General features: G+C 44.6%; 1 protein-coding gene across 1 annotated transcript in view; it reads left to right on the forward strand.

The window, feature by feature from the left end:
* The first annotated feature begins 8,701 nt into the window (after positions 1-8,701).
* SLC35D1 (solute carrier family 35 member D1) overlaps positions 8,702-16,162 on the forward strand; it is a 58,595-nt gene continuing 51,134 nt past the window's right edge. Inside the window, exons 1-5 of the mRNA XM_036754709.1 lie at positions 8,702-9,068; positions 10,199-10,232; positions 10,327-10,413; positions 10,997-11,064; positions 14,269-14,340. Coding sequence (XP_036610604.1) covers positions 8,866-9,068; positions 10,199-10,232; positions 10,327-10,413; positions 10,997-11,064; positions 14,269-14,340 — 464 coding nt within the window. The 5' untranslated portion in view covers positions 8,702-8,865. The remainder of the gene's footprint in view (positions 9,069-10,198; positions 10,233-10,326; positions 10,414-10,996; positions 11,065-14,268; positions 14,341-16,162) is intronic.

Here is a 16,162-nt window from a genome sequence, read left to right on the forward strand (position 1 = left end):
TCAGAACTGAAGAGGACTTCCAAAGCATTCAGTTCAATCCATGTCTGAAGAGGAATAACCTCCTCCATAGATCCAAAGTGTGACCATCCAGCAATCACCTTGAGACAGCGAGGGCCAGGAGTATATTTTCTCCTGTGGTGGCCCATTGCAGTTTGGGACAGGTCTTAATGTCAGAAAATTTTCTTTACATCAAGCATAAATCTGCCTCTAGGTGACCTTCCACCTCCTACTGCTAGTTCTATCCTTTGGGCACAGTCTAATTTCTGTTCAGATATTTACCTCTCACCGTTATATTCCCTCCTGTCCCCAGCCTTGTCTTCTCCCAACTAAACAGCCTTAATTGCTTCAACTAATCCTCATATTGGAACAGTCTCCACTGCCCTCACCATCCTGTCCACTCTTCTCCAGACTGATTCCAACATGTTAATGGCCTTCCCAAAATGTGGGACCTATAAGTAAATACGATGCCCCAAATGTCATCTGATGAGAGAAGAACACAGTGATACTCTTCCCCTCCTTTGTTCAGGAACTCCTGCTTTTGTTAGTTCACTCTCAGAAGGAATGAAGGAAGTTGCTTTTCCCCTGCATTCAAAGTGTAGATTCAAAACCTGTAATTAGTAATTGTAGAAGGTTCAAGCTATTGCACAAATACTATTTTCTCTTTGTTTTCTTATAGGAGAAAGCTCATTTCTTGTTTCCAACGTTTCTCAAAGGTGTGGTATTCATGCCCTCATCCAATCAAATTAGCGGGAAAAAGGATCAAAAGCAATGAAACTCAAGGCTAGTATATTGTGACTAAGCAAGTTAGTGGCGTTGTTCAGTTGTGTCCAATTCTACATTCATTCATTGCTGGTGTGATTGCAACCTTGTAAAATCTTTTTGAAGAGCAATTTGGTAGTAATCAATTATTCAATCAATAAACATTTATTAAGCACCTACTATGTTCCAGGCACTGTGCTTAGCACTGGGGAGTGGTGTCAGTATGAGAAGAGAGAAGGGTGTTTATTTGAAAGAGATTTTAAAGGTAAAATTCACAGGCCTTGGCACCATATTGGATCTGGAGAGGGGGAGAGAAAGGGAGGAGTCCAGGATGACTCCTAGGTTGTGAGCCTGGGGGCCCATAGGGGATGTTGTTTACCTCTACAATAATAGCAAAGGTAGGAAGAGGGGAAACACAAGGAGTTCAGCTTTGGACATATTGAGCTTCAGATATCTACTGGACATTCAGATTAAGATGTCTGATGCAAGATTGAAGGTCAGCAGAGACATTAGGGCACAACACGTAGATTTGAGAATATCAGCATAGAAAATGGTTGTTAAATTCATGGAAACTGATGAGACCACCAAGGGAAGGAGCATAGAGGGAGAAAAGAAAAAGACCTAGGGCAGAGCCCCGGGCGTCACCTAGGGTTAGAGGGCATGATCTGGAGGAGGATCCAGTAAAGGAGACAGAGAAAGATGAGTCAGGTAGGTAGGAGGAAAACCAGAAGAGACGGGTGTCCTAAAAACTTAAACAGATTAAAGAGGAGGGATAAACCGTGACAAAGGCTGAAGAGAGGTCCGGGAGAATGAAGCTTGAGAAAGGCCTCTTGATTTGGCAACTAAGACCTAACTGGCGACTTCAGAGAGAGCAGATTGAGAAGGGAATGAGGTGAAACAGTGGAGGCCCCTACTGCATTCGGCCTTTTCCAGGAGTTTGGCCTCAAAGGGCAGAAGAAAATGAGGATGGACGGTTAGCTGGGATGGAAAGAGCAAGTGAGTTCATAATAAAAGTTACAAAAATAAAGTTCCACCAAATAATTGGGAATGTGCCCCAAAGGATTCAACGTAAATACTTAGTAAGCAAGTTCTTTTTGGTTGTTGTATTGATGTTGGATGTTAGCCCCTACCCCCCTTTTTAAAGAACTATTACTATTGTGTTTCCAATTGTTATCTGTCATTAAGAGTGAGAAACAGAGAAAGAAAGAGAAGACTGGTTGAACAAGTAATACAAAAGGCTTATAATGTCCAAAGAATTTGGATTTATATGCCTGTTGATACACTCAAGTAGAGTCGATGATTAATTTAATCCAGATGGAAAAACACAAAACTTCTGTGAAAAAAAAGAGAAAGATCTAGCCAGTTATAGTCTTCACTACGAGTGCTCGTCGGAAAGGTCTGCGGCTCAGAAACCTACGGCTCTGAGGACAGCTCGCTTCTCGCTCCTTCTCTCTTACCTGATTTTTTTCTCCTACCGTTTTCCTCTCTTTTTCACTCTTGTGTTTCAATTTAATTCAATTTTAAAACTTTTTTCTTCTCTCTGTTCTCCCTGATCTCTCTGACCTTTTCTCCTATTTTCGTGTGACCACAGATATAAGCTTATTCCATACTTCCTGCCGTGGATATATTTGTGTGTTTATGCATGTATGCATATTGTGTATATGTGTACACATGCGTATAAAATGTCAGCTGGAGTGGAACTGGCCTCAACCCAAGGATGACTGGAGCTGTACAAAGCAGGCTAGAGCAGGAAAGTCAGGACAGAAAGAGAAGTTGAATTAATTTCAGTGAGGAAAATGGCATTTGCAAATGGAAGCCTTTCTCTCCTGAGAAGGAGGGTTTAACACTCCTGATGCTGGGACCACTTATATAGATGAAAGGGGTCAGACCACAATACAATCATTAAGTCTTGAGATAGTTCTCATGACTGGCATTTCTTGGGACAAGAAGTCCCCTTCTTTGACTCCCAATAGCCAATATCCTATTTCATGGCCAGATTGCTTCTTGCCCAGAGAGAGCCTCCAGTGTGGCCTCCCTGCCTCTGTTCTTCTCCTATCCATCATAAGGGGGATATCAGGCCATACAACTACCATGCCCGGCAGCCTTCAGTGGCTATTTCTTGCCTCCACGCTAAGACATAAGCTCCTTAGCCTTGCTTCAATTTAAAGCCTTTCACAGGCTGGCTCCTCCTATCAACTTTCCTGCATTATTTTGCATGTTTTCCCTCATGCCCTGTGCCTTCCAGACAAGCTGGCTTACTCCCTAGATGACAGAGAATCATAGATTTTGAAATGGGTGAGATCTTAGAGGCCATCACCCTCTTTTATAGATGAGGAAACTGAGAGCCAGAAAGGGTAAGCCACACTTGTCTAGGGCCACACAGCCAGATTTGAACTGAGGTCTAATTGACTCCAGGCCTGGTGTTTTATTAATTGGGCCAAGCTCTAGTGACTTTGGGCAAGTCTCTCAACCTTTCTTGGCCTGGGTTTTCACATCTGTAAAATGAAGAAGTTAAACTATATGGCCTCGGAGGTCCTTTCCAGCCCTAATCCTGTGCCATGATGGTATGATACCATGAATGGAGGCCAGAGGGACAGTGGGGGCTTGGGAATGGCTCCTGTAGGGAATGAGAGAGGAAGGAGCCAACCAGAGTGGTGAATGGTGAAGCATCATTAAGGGCTTGTCTGAAAGTCAATTGAATTTCAGTCCACTAGAGGAAGCTGGCCTTGGGCCAATTCAAGTCCTCCTGGACAGCAGCTAGTGGGTAGAGGAGCAGTGGACAGAGTACTGGCCTGGACTCAGGAAGGCCAGAGGTTAGAATCCTGCCCCAGATACTTACTTGTTGTGTAACCCTGGATAAATCACTTAACCTTGGCCTGCCCCAGTTTCCTCAACTGTAAAATAGAGACACTAATAGGGCCTGCCTCCCAGGGTTGTTGTAAGGATCAAATGAGATAATATTTGTAAAGCGCTTAGCAAAGTGCCTCGCTCATAGTAGGTGCTTACTAAATGCTTATATAGAGTATGGAATTTGAACCCAGGTCCTCATATTTCCCTTTAATTAAATTCAATAGGCATTAATTAATCACCTGCCACGTGCAGTGCAGATCATCAGCTGGTACTTCCTGACAGCTACCAAGAATGCCGAGAGGTTAAGGGACTAGACCAAGGTCACACAGCCCAAATACATCAGCAGTAGAACTGAACCCCAGGTTTACCTGACTTTGAGACCATCTCTCTATAGGTAATAGGCCCTGGACTCTATTTTTTGTTATTCCTCATCTAGATGAGTTTGGTTGAGTTCTGAGCCCCATGGGCTAAGGACGCTGGTTGGCTGCACAATGTCCAGGATAGTGAGAGCTTTGGTTCCACTATGTTAGATGGTAGACTGAGAGAAGTGGGACTGATTAATCCGGAGAAGTGAAGACTCAGGAGGGGACCCGGCAGCTTCAAGGAGGGATTAGCCTTGTTCTCTTTGATCCCAAAAAGGTAGAACCAGGAACAATGGGTGGTTCTTGATATTATATTGATATAGCACAATGGGGGGCAGCTATATAGCACAGAGGAGAGAGCACCAAGCCAGCCATCAGGAAGAACTGAGCTCTAATCCAGTCTCAGATACTTACTAGCTGTGTGACTCTAGGAAAGTCACTTAACCCTGCTTGCCTCGGTTTCCTCATCTGTAAAATGAGCTAGAAAAGCAGATGGCAAACCATGCCAGTATCTTTGCCAAGGAAGCCCCAAAAGGCGTTACAAAGAGTCAGACACGATGGAACAACAAATGTAATGATGAGAGCTTTCCAAGGTGGAATACATGGCCTCTGGAGGCGGGAGGTTCCTGGTCTTTATGGGATTTCTTTGGTGTCTGGGTTGCACCAGATTGCTGAGGTCTCTTCCAACAATACATCCTGTCACTTGTCACAGAAAATGAGGGAACTGAGGCCCTGAGAAGCTAAGACACCTGACATGGGCAGTAAGTAGTTGAGCCAGGATTGGAACTCAAGTTCTCTTGCTCCAAATCCAATACTTACCTTTGGGTCAACTGGCCAAGACTTCCCCTCTTAGGGTCAGACCCAAGCTGGATCATTCAATATGCAGAATCATAGAATCTGAGTTTTAAAGGACCTCTAGGGGGCATCTAGGTGGTGCAGGGAGTAGAGCACCGGCCCTGGAGTCAGGAGGACCTGAGTTCAAATGTGACCTCAGACACTTGACACAATTACTAGCTGTGTGACCCTGGGCAAGTCACTTAACTCCAATTGCCCTGCCTTCCGCCCTCAGAAAAAAAAGGACCTCTAGTCTAACATGCCTGACAGAGGAAGCTAAGAAGAACAGTGGATAGGGTGCTAGGCCTAGAGTCACGGAGACCTGAGTTCAAATCTGGTCTCAGACACTTACCTGCTGTGTGACCCTGGGCATGTCATTTAACTTCTGTTTGCCTCAGGTTCCCCATCTGTAAAATGGGAAAGATAATAGCACCTACTTCCCAGAGTTGTGAGGACCAAATGAGATAATAATTGTAAAGTGCTGGCACATAGTAGGCTCTTTGTAAATGTTAGCTATTATTACTGTTGTAGAACCACTGCTTAGCATGGTGCCTGAAACACAGTAGCTGCTACTATCACTATTACTAATTATTAAAAAGAATGCCTACTCTAATATACTAATAAGCATTTACGCAGGTAGGTGTGTGGGGATTCAATTCATCTGACCTACACTAAAAGAGACTGAGGCAGAGCTCTGAGCCAATGGCACTTTATTAAAGAGTCCATGGGCCCCTCTAATGAAGTGGACCTCAGATCTTCCTCAGGATCTGAGATCCCCCTTCTCCAGGACCTTGTTTTTATAGAGTTTCCAAACATGTAAAAGAAGCATGGTGAATACGGAATCTCGTTGGTTGATAATTTGCTCTTGAGGGCCAAAAATGACATATTAGCAAGGCGGGGGAGGGGGGCTGTGCGGGTCACAGGTTGGGTGAAACATGAGGCATCTCCACTGGTCATAAGATGGTCACCTGCTTGTGTTGGACAAGAGACAATGGTCTAGAGGTACAAAAATAAATTGGAGGACTTCCCAAGGCATCCCACCCATGCTAGGTTTGGACATGGAATTTGAGTAAAACAAGATGGAGATATCTTTGTCAGCATTCTTGTGGTAGCATGAGTGAGCCTCATAACTTGGTAAACAAGTAGTGAACATTACATTAAAGTTTGAGGCCCGCTATAAGAACCTATCCATCCCTATATGATTTATGTAATATACCAAACTGATTGGAATAAAGTAGGGGTTCAAATGAATTATTTCTCACATTCATCCCAAAGTCAACATGTCTAAAACCTAAAGCATTATCTTTCCCCCAACTCACCCTTCTTCAAATTCCCCTGTTTCTATTGAGGGCACCAACATCTTTCCTGGCAGCCAATTTCCCAAACCTCAGGGTCATCCTCATTATTCACCTCACACATTCGACCAATGGCCAAATCTGGACTATTCTTCCTCCATCCCACCTCAAGAATCCATCCCCTTCTATTTGGTCACGTAGCCTCCACTCTTGCTTCTGCCTCCCTCGCTTCTGACCTGGATAATCACAACAGTTTCCTCATTGCTCTCTGTACTTTGGACCTCATTACAAGCCACCTGTCACACAGCTGCCAAAATGATTTTCTTAAAGGGTAGATTTGACTACATCACTACTCTGTTCAATAAACTGCAACTGCTCTCATCACTTTTAGGGTTAAGCGTTTGGCTTTTGGAAGTCCATCACAGTTAACCCCGACCTGCTTTTCTAGGTTTACTAAACATTACTTCCTTTCATGGCACTGGAGTCCAACCAAATTGTTCCCAGACCTGGTACTGACCTCCCCCTTCTATGCCTTTGTACCAGCTGTCCCCATGCTTGATAAAATACTCATTTCTCACCTCTACTTTTTAAAAACTCTAGTTTTCCTTAAGGATCAATTCAGTAACAATAACAAAGGCTAACAGCTAGCGTTTATACAACACTTTCAAGTGTGCAAAGTGCTTTCCAGATATTTTATCCTCACAACAATTTTAGGAGGTAGATGCCATCTCTGTTTTTCAGATTAGGAAACTGTGGCAAACAGAGGTTCTGTGGTTTGCTCAGAGTCACAAGGTAGTAAATGTTTGAAGTTGCATTCGAACTCAGGTCTTTCTGACTTTATCTGCCACCTACCACCTTCCTGTATGAAGCCTTTCCTGATTCCCCAGTGGCTACTGCCTTGCTCTGAATTACCTTGTATCTATTTTATATACCTATGCTGTATATGTACTTTATCTTTCTTAGCAAGAATGTAAGTGATTTTAGAGAGGCTTCCTTAAAAGGTAACATCTGGTTACTTTTATATGTAGTTTGTTCCCTTTTAAGGAGTCAGGCTGACTATATTTCTTATAGGAGTCTAAGTTGGTGATTGCTGAGCTTTGGTTTTCAGGTACAGGAGTCCTCCCGGAGGGAACCTTAAGCTTTCTGGATGCCTGATGGGTCAAACAAGGCCTACCTAAACTGCTGGTAGCTTCCCTTTCAAAGTTACTTTTATCAACTTTGTATAAACATACCTTCCTATATGGACAACAGCTCATAGCTCAAGAGGCAGAAGGGACCTTAGAAGCAAACTTGGACCATCTCCTTTTATAGATGAGGAAACAGAGGTGCAGAGTTCAGGTGACTTGCCCAGGGTCATGCATTTTGAGGCAGCAGCCCCAGCCATGGCAGAAGTTCATAGATGTGCATTTTGAGGCAGGCTTTGAATCCAACTTTTCAGACTCTGGGTCCATTGCCTAATCTACTACATCAGAGGTTTCAGACTTGGTCAGTGTTTCCAGAAACAGATTAAAATGTAATTGGGAAATGTTTAACAAAATAAATAAAAATACAACACAGCATAGATAATGTTAATTTGTGGTTCTCTAAGTCAATATTTGACCAGCAGGGATCCCTTTCTGTTTGACTTGGATACCACTGACTTACAACCTGAATCCCCTTCTTTTTTACAAATATGGAAATATGGAAATATGGAAAGACCCAGGGAGGTCTGATACAACTTGTTCAATCAGTAAATCAACCAACCAACATTAAGGAAGCACTTGCTATGTGCCAGGTACTGTGCTAAGACAAAGGAAGACAACAATCAGTGCCTGACTTTACAGAGCTTAAGTCCAAGGGGGAAGACAATACAAACAACTATGTACAAAAAAGGTACAAACGGGCTAAATTGGAGATATTCTAAGAGAGAAGGCACTCCGATTCAGGGAGGAATTGGGAGAGCTTCCAGCAGAAGGTGGGACTGGGTTCAAACCACAGCTCTGACACTTGCCACTTGAGTGACCTGGGTAAGTCTAGTACCTCTGGGGTTTCGCTTTCCTTATCTATAAAGTGAGGATTTGGCTTGCTAACTGCTTGTTAATCGATTGAGGGGGTTGGAACAGAAGGCCTCTAAGGCCCCTCCCTTCCACCTGCAAGAGGAGGGGGAAGAGGAGAACTGTGGGTTTGGGTACGTGGAAGGAGGGGAAGTGGGGGAGAAGGGAAGAGTGTGTTTGGGTACGTGGGAGGAGGGATGCAGAAGGAAGAGCGAGTGTGCTCCAATCATAAACTTCCTATCCTCCCTTCTCCAGGGTTAGCTTCCCATCGGAGATTGGTCCAGAAGCTCCCCCTTTTCAGTTTCTCTGCAAATGAACGGTTGCACCTTGGCTGAAGAGGGGCGGGGGAGCCTGACCCCAGCCCGAGATGGAGCCGGTGGCAGCTCCGGCTGGGGCGCCCAGGTGCCCCCATCCAGAGCACAGCTCCTGGTCTCCGGCCTTCCCCGGCTGGAGAGGCGGGGGCGGAGCCGGCCGCTGGGCTGGAGCGCGTCCGTCCCCGCCCCCTCCTTCTTCTTCTCTTCCTCCTCCCTCCTCCCCTCTGCTCTCTTTCCCCCGCCCCTCCCCTCGCTTCAGCCCTCACGGCCCGCCCAGGAGTGCGCGCCTCCCAGCGGAGGTGCCTTTGCCTCCCCTCCTCTGCTAGACTCTCAGCAGCAGCGGTCTCCGTAAGCAGCAGGAGCAGCTGCATCAGCAACAGCGGCAGCGGCGGCAGCGGCAGCAGCAGCAGCCCCAGCCATGGCGGAAGTTCATAGACGTCAGCATGCTCGGGTTAAAGGAGAAGCCCCCGCTAGATCCTCCACTGCCAGAGATGAGGAGGAGCTGGGGATGGCGTCGGCCGAAACGCTGACCTTGTTCCTGAAGCTGCTGGCCGCCGGCTTTTACGGCGTGAGCTCCTTTCTCATCGTCGTGGTGAACAAGAGCGTGCTCACCAGCTACAGGTAGCCAGCAGCCGGGCGGAGGCTACCCGGAGCAGCGGGGCGGGCGGGCAGCGGGCGGCGGGGCGGGCGGGGAGCTGTGGACTTTGCGCCGCCGCTGCCGAAGTTGAAGATTAACAAAGTTCAGCCAGAGCCAGGCAAGGGATTGTGCCTTAACTCGTGCGCTGCCTGGACGCCGCCTCAGCAGCAGCAGCAGCAGCCGGCGGCCGCCCATCCCCTCCTCTACTGCGGCGGCGGCGGCGGCAGCGGAGGCAGCCTGTCTGCCATGGCATCTCCGAGTTGTGCTTGCTGGTGCCCGTGTGTGCGCGGGCGTGTGTGGGCACGGGGGAGCCCTGACTCCCCTTGGCTGCTGCTCTGCAAATGTCACCTCATCCCCCGGGCCTGAGTTTCTTTAAGGAGTGGGGACGAGGGATAGGGAGGAGAAGGAAGGAGTGAAATTTTAATTTGCAACGGTTTGCAAAAGATCACCCTCCCATTGCTTCCTCTGCAGAGCCCTTTAAACGGGAAACTGATCAATGGCGGTGAAACTGATCAATGGCAGTGAAAGTGATCAGTTAGTAACTACCCGGCAAACTTGCTACTGAACGTTCTATCTTTTCCTGGCAATGGGAAGGGCTGATGGCAATAGAGTTGAAGTCCAGAAGGCTTTAAAACGGCAACCAACAACTCAACCCCAAGCATAGCCGCAACAACCCGGCTATTCTCTTTCTCGAGCTAGTCTTTGCCTTCACAAGGCGCAAACACTACGTGACAGTGGTTGCATTAGTAGATTAATTTTCCAATGGTTTTAATCTTGTTTCCTGGTACTTAGGCGGGTGTGTTTATTGAGGCTGGGAAAGCGCTAAGCCAGTAGTGTTATATCTTAACTTCCTGAGGGCACCAACAGACCTTGCAAGCACACAAGCCCAGGCAGGTTGCCACTCAGAGCTACCAAGTCCGGGTGGTTGCTTTGCCCCTTGGCCCAGGCAAGTGTTTCAGCAGGAAATTCAGTGTTTGTCCTTAGCTGAAGGGCAAAACTTCTTGTTTGGCTTATTATTATACTGAGACTCCATTGTAATTCTAATGCTCCCAAATGGTACTGTTAGCTTGCTGACCTTGTTTTTTTTTTCTTCTCTTCCCTACCATCCACATAGATTTCCTTCCTCACTATGTGTTGGACTTGGCCAGGTTAGTTGGAATCTCAAGAATTAAGTGGTTTGTAGTGTTTCGAATCATGGCTAGGTCTTTCTTGTTGAACAGTGAATGTTTGTTCTTTGCACAGATGCTGGCGACAGTGATCGTCCTCTGGGTGGGAAAGGCGCTCAGGGTAGTAAAGTTTCCTGACTTTGACAGAAATATACCTCGGAAGGTAAATGAAACAAGTAAATGAATGAAGAGCATGCTTGTTCTTATGGAAGAACCATTGTTTCTACCTATCGCTTCTTTACAAATTGAAAACAGCATTTCAAAAAGGAATCAAGCTTTCTTTTTTGATGAAGACAGAACAAATGGGAAGTTTGGTTCTGTTTTTAATTAATTTGTCCTCTTTATCAGGGAGGGCAATCAGTTTTAAGTTCCTCTGGCTGGCTTATCAGATGTTTTATGCCTTTGTTATGGCCTCAGTTTTCTTAATTCTGCCTTTTTCTCTGTTTCCTCATTTTCTCTTGATATGTAAGTGAAAATCGTATTTTAAGCAAGTGATGAGGTTGAGGGTTTTTTTTTATATTTTACCATTTTGCAGCTTTCCACTTTTTCTTGGGATTAGCACAGAGCAGGGGGAGGGGGCTTGGTATTGATTTGGTGGCTGGGGGTGGGAGGAGGCTGGCATTATTTATGCCCACTAACCTCTCGGGCTGATCCCATAAACAAACATGGTCTTTTGAAAGGCTCCCAGGACTTCAGCTATCTTTGCTAATTGACTGTTGTTGTCCCTTTGACGTTTTTTTTCCTAGACATTTCCACTACCTCTACTGTATTTTGGGAACCAAATCACCGGACTGTTCAGCACAAAGAAACTGAAGTATGACTGAATATTCTCCCCTATTTTCCCAGTTAATATAGTGTATGTTCTTAAGATCCTGTGGGAGTGGCCAACATGCCGACAGAGACTGTGGGGCAGTAGAGGGCATCATGATGGAAGTGGGACTGGAAGGTTCTTGGAGGCACCATTGTTTAGCAAGGATTCCGTGGTTATTTTTCTACATCTGAAGGTCATGAGAAAGGGTTGACTAGATCACAGATCATAAAGATAGAGCTTTGGGACCACAGAGGCTATCTACAGACAAACCTCCTCCTTCTACAGATGTGGAAATTGAGGCATTGAAGAGCCCATAGAGGCTATCTAATTCAGTGCCCTCATATTACAGATGAGGAAACTGAGGCCCAAGAATGTCCTAGAGCTAGAGCTGACAGGAATTTCAAAGGCTCTACAATCAGGAAACTGAGCCAGGGAGACAAAGTGACTTTCCCAAAGTCACAAAGGAAGTCAGCCTCAAAGGTGGCATTTGAACTCGTGCTGGGCCTGAAATCAGAAAGACTCGAGTTCAAATCCAACCTCAGACACTTAGTAGCTGAGTGACCCCGAGCAAGTCACTTACCCTCTGCCTCAGTTTCCTCATCTGTAAAAAGGGGATAGTAATAGCACCTACCTTCCAGGGCTGTTGTGAGGATCAGATGAGATGAGATTTGTAAAGTACTTGAGACAGTGCCTGGCACATTGTAGGCTCTATCTAAATTCTAGATGTTTATATTGTTAATGTTATGGAACCAGTGCTTTTTCCACTCTATTGAAGGCTGTCTTAGGGAAGGAGTAGGTGATCAGAGTACAGGGATAATGGAGTTGAGACATTTTCCATTTCATTCTTAGGAAGGTTATTTAGAGCAGACATTTTACTTTGGAGTGCTTGTATCAGTGTATAAAAATAACATTTGGGGGAGAGGCTAGTGAAGGCTAACTTTGTTCTCCCCTCCTCCCCTCCTCTCCCTCCATATGAGGATTTCAATGGCCTCATGCAAAGCCCTAATATAAATATCTAACTGCTGACTTACTCCTTACTGTCAGTCCATTGGCAAAGGCAGCTTGTCCTCGTTGGTGAAGAAAGAGTATCCCTGTTCCTCCTGTAGGCCTGCCACACCCACCTCCCCATCTTCTGACTGAAAGGAGTCTGTGTGCCTTTAAAGATTCAAGTATGAGGAATACCCCTTGAAGGAGGCCTGTGACAAAGGCTGCATGTAGCTATGGCAGATCCTTAGCATCCCCTCTTGACCTTTTCTTGGGCAGAAGTGACAGTGTCTCAGGGTGCTTGGAGGGAGGAGGTGGTCGGGGTAACTGTGGAAGCCTGATCATTGTGGCAGAAAGCCCTCTTCATAGATTCAGACCTAGGAAAGGCCTCAAAGACCATTTAGACCATTGGTGTCAAGCTCGTGGAGAAAGAATCCCTACACATGCATATTGGAGTTAATTTTTAAAAAAATATTTTAATTTGCGGTTCCAAATTCTTTCCTTTCCTCCACCCCCCCTCCTACTCATTGAGAAAGCAAGAAATATGACGCTGTGGGTACAAATTGATTTAGAAAGCCACATATTAACATTATTTATGTTTACTATATTTTTATTTATTTTGTAAAATATTTCCCAGGTACATTTTATCTGGTTTGTGCTGTGTTTGGGAATGTTATGGGCCACAAGGGGCCCATATTTGACACCTTTAATCTAATCATGTTTCTCAAACTGCTGAGGGAGAAACTGAGGTAAAGAGAGGTGAAGGGACTTGGGATCAAAGATGTAGGAGTCTCAGAGGTCCATACCCCTCATTTTAGAGATGAGGAAAAGAGGCCAAGAGAGGTGAAGTAATTTGTCCAAGGGTAAATTGGCACATCGAATAGAGGCTAGGCCTGGAGTCAGGAAGACTCCTTCCTGTTTTCAAATCTGGCCTCACTTACTAGTTGAGTGACCCTGGGCAAGTCACTTTACCCTGTTGGCCTCAGTTTCCTCATCTATAAAAATGAGCTGGAGAAGGAAATGGCAAACCATTCCAGTATCCTTGCCAAGAAAACCCTAAATGGGGTCACGAAGAGTCAGACATGACTTAACAACAAAACAGTAAATAGCAGAGTCAGGATTCAAACCAAGGTCATAGATCTAGAGTTGAAAGGGACCTCAGAGTCCATCCCATCCAATCCCCTTCTTTTCTAGAAACAAAACTGGAGCTGATGAAAGTGAAGTGACTTGGTTTTCTGAGTTTGAATCTAGTATTGGTGGGGTTTCCATAGAGATAGATCAGGACTGCCACAAAGATAGGCCCAAATGCATGAATTTCTCCTAAGCACTGACTGTTTGTGAAGCATAGTTGGACAGATAGAGGTGAAGGCCCCTTATGCCTTAGCCCCTTCCTTCCGGAAGCTTGCTCTCTAGGAGGGGATATGAGATCTGGCTTTTCGAAGCCACAGTACACAAAGGAATGGGAGAAATGTTGGGTAATAGAGAGGTGTAAGCAGGGCTCTGGGGGTCCTGAGGAGGTGCTGGTTATACCTGACGAAGAGAGAATTCCAGAAGGCTGTATCATCATCACTGTGGCCACATTTACATAATGCTTTACAGAATAATGATAATAACATTTTTTTTTTTGCAAAATGCTTAACACAGATTATCTCATTTGATCCTCACAACAACCTTGAGAGGTGGCTGCTGGATTACCCCCACTTTACAAATGAGGAAACAGGCTACAAGTAACTTGCCCAGGGTCACACAACTAGCAGGTATCTAAGTTAGGATTCAGACTCAAGTCTTGCTGCCTCCCAAGGCCAACACTCTCTCCACTGTGACACGTAGCTGGAGGAGGTGGCATTTGAGGTGGGGACTGGAAGGACAGATAGGACTTCAGCAGATGGAAGTGAAAGGCCGAACCGGAGTCATTGAAAAACCAGATAATTTAATATTTAACGACCAGAAGGTTGAATCTCAGAAATAGATGTGCCCAGGTTAAATCGAGGGTCTCCCCTGCCCCTTTCAGTACTTTTGACCCTGTGTACTGAGTTTATTTTTCAGATTTTAGGTGAAGATGGGGTGGGGTGGGGGTGGGGGGCAGTACTCAGGCAGGTAATTGGTGTTGAAATCGCTAATATGGAAGGAACCAATCAGCTTAGCAGAACCAGAGAATCATTTGCCTTAAGCCATAAAAGAAAAATATCGCATTTATTTTGCCTTGTGGCTTTTTCCTTACAGCTTGCCAATGTTTACAGTCTTGCGAAGGTTCTCCATTTTGTTTACAATGATTGCCGAAGGAGTATTACTCAAGTAAGTTACATTTCTAATGTATCTTTTTTGTGTCTTAAGTCTTTTGCAAATTTTATTGAAGCCATTTGCTTCTCACATCTCAGACTTTTCCTAACACTCACTCCAATCTGCCAACCTTGTTACAAAGAAACTCCTCCTTCCCCTTGTTACAAAGAGAAAACTACAGCTAACTGCACCCACATTGGACAGTGTATGCAACATTCAGCACCTGTGGTTTCTCACTTCTTAGTAATAGCAGGGAAGTGTATTTCATCATCTCTGCCCTGGAAACATTAATGTCATATCAGTATAGAAAATGAACCCATGGTGTCTAAACAGCATTTTCCTAGTTATTGCTGTAGTATGCGTAAAGAATTAGTAGAGTATTTCCTCCTTCCTTTGCTTAGCCCATGTGATGGTTTAGGCCTGTGGTTTCGAAGTAGAGGTCCCCTGAAGGTCCCTGAGGGTTCCGAGAAGTCAAAACAATTTTCAAAATGATATCAGACGTTATGTGCCTATTAAAATACTCCTCCCTTTTCTAAATACATATCTATGAGGCCAGATTTCCTTATTCTTCAACCAAAACAACATATTGCAATAGAGGAAAGGCAGAAGCAGATAAGAGAATCCAGCTGCTCTCTCCTAAGCCAGACATTAAAGAGATTTGCAAAAATATGTAAAACAATGCCCCTCTTCTCCCTACAGTTTTTTTTTTGCTTTGGAAAACCTAGTTATGTTCATTAAAAAGTACATTAACATTTAATGAGTTCATTATTATTTTTGAATGAATTGATAAATATTTTTTAAATTATCAGGTTTAATGTCTAGTGTGATAAATATTTATAGGTATATAGCCTACATATACAAAAGCTTTTGGGAGTCTTCAATAACTTTTAAGAATATAAATGGATCCTGAGACCAAAAAAAGATGAGACCCTCTGGTTTAGGCATTCAGAGCCAATGCTATTGGGCAAAGGCAATAAATTTGGGATTGAAGATGTTGAGAAAACAGGAGTTACTCTCCAGAAACAACTGCTAGGTGAAGACAGGGCCATATTCTGATTTTTGTTATAATTTCTATGGCCTGGCTTCTTTTCTTAAAGATGTAGTTTTGGCCTCTTCCCTCTGTCAATGCATCCCATTTTAAGAACGTTTAACATACAGATGTTTGAACTCATTCCCTTCCAAAAAGGGAGAGGATAACTCAGGTGTTTGCATTACAAGAAGAATTCATTTTGCTGAAGGATTTGCCCTGGAATGCCTTTAAATACCTGGCCCACTCAGGAGCATCAAGTGAGTAAATAAATATATATAAAATAATTTACCTTATAAAAATTCAGTTGGCATACTATTTTTCTAGAACACAGCACATGCACCAAAAATATATATATATACATATACATACACATGTGTATATATATATATATGTACACACACACACACACACACACACACACACACATACACACACACCTCTTGCTTTCTCCAAATGTACTAAGTCCGAACAGGATTCTAGGATCATGGGAGGACCCATCAGGCCACTGAGCCCTCCTTTTGTGGATGAGGAACGTGAGACCCAAAGACAATTGGAGCCACCCAGATGATGTTGGAGCTAGTATTGGCAGTGAAGTGAAGCACTTAGTGGGATTTTTGTAAGTTGTTTCCTATCATGGAGAGCTGCCATGGTGCTCTGGCAAGAAAACTGACCTTTGAACCAGGAGGACCTGGGCTGGGGTTCTGCCTCTGAAGACACACACACACACACAAACATGCACACACAAAATCTGTGTGACCCTAGACAACTCCTTCTAAGACTCTTAAGTTACCAAAAAATATGTGTATT

The sequence above is a fragment of the Trichosurus vulpecula genome, chromosome 4 (assembly GCF_011100635.1).
Source record: "Trichosurus vulpecula isolate mTriVul1 chromosome 4, mTriVul1.pri, whole genome shotgun sequence".
NCBI classification, from domain to species: domain Eukaryota; kingdom Metazoa; phylum Chordata; class Mammalia; order Diprotodontia; family Phalangeridae; genus Trichosurus; species Trichosurus vulpecula.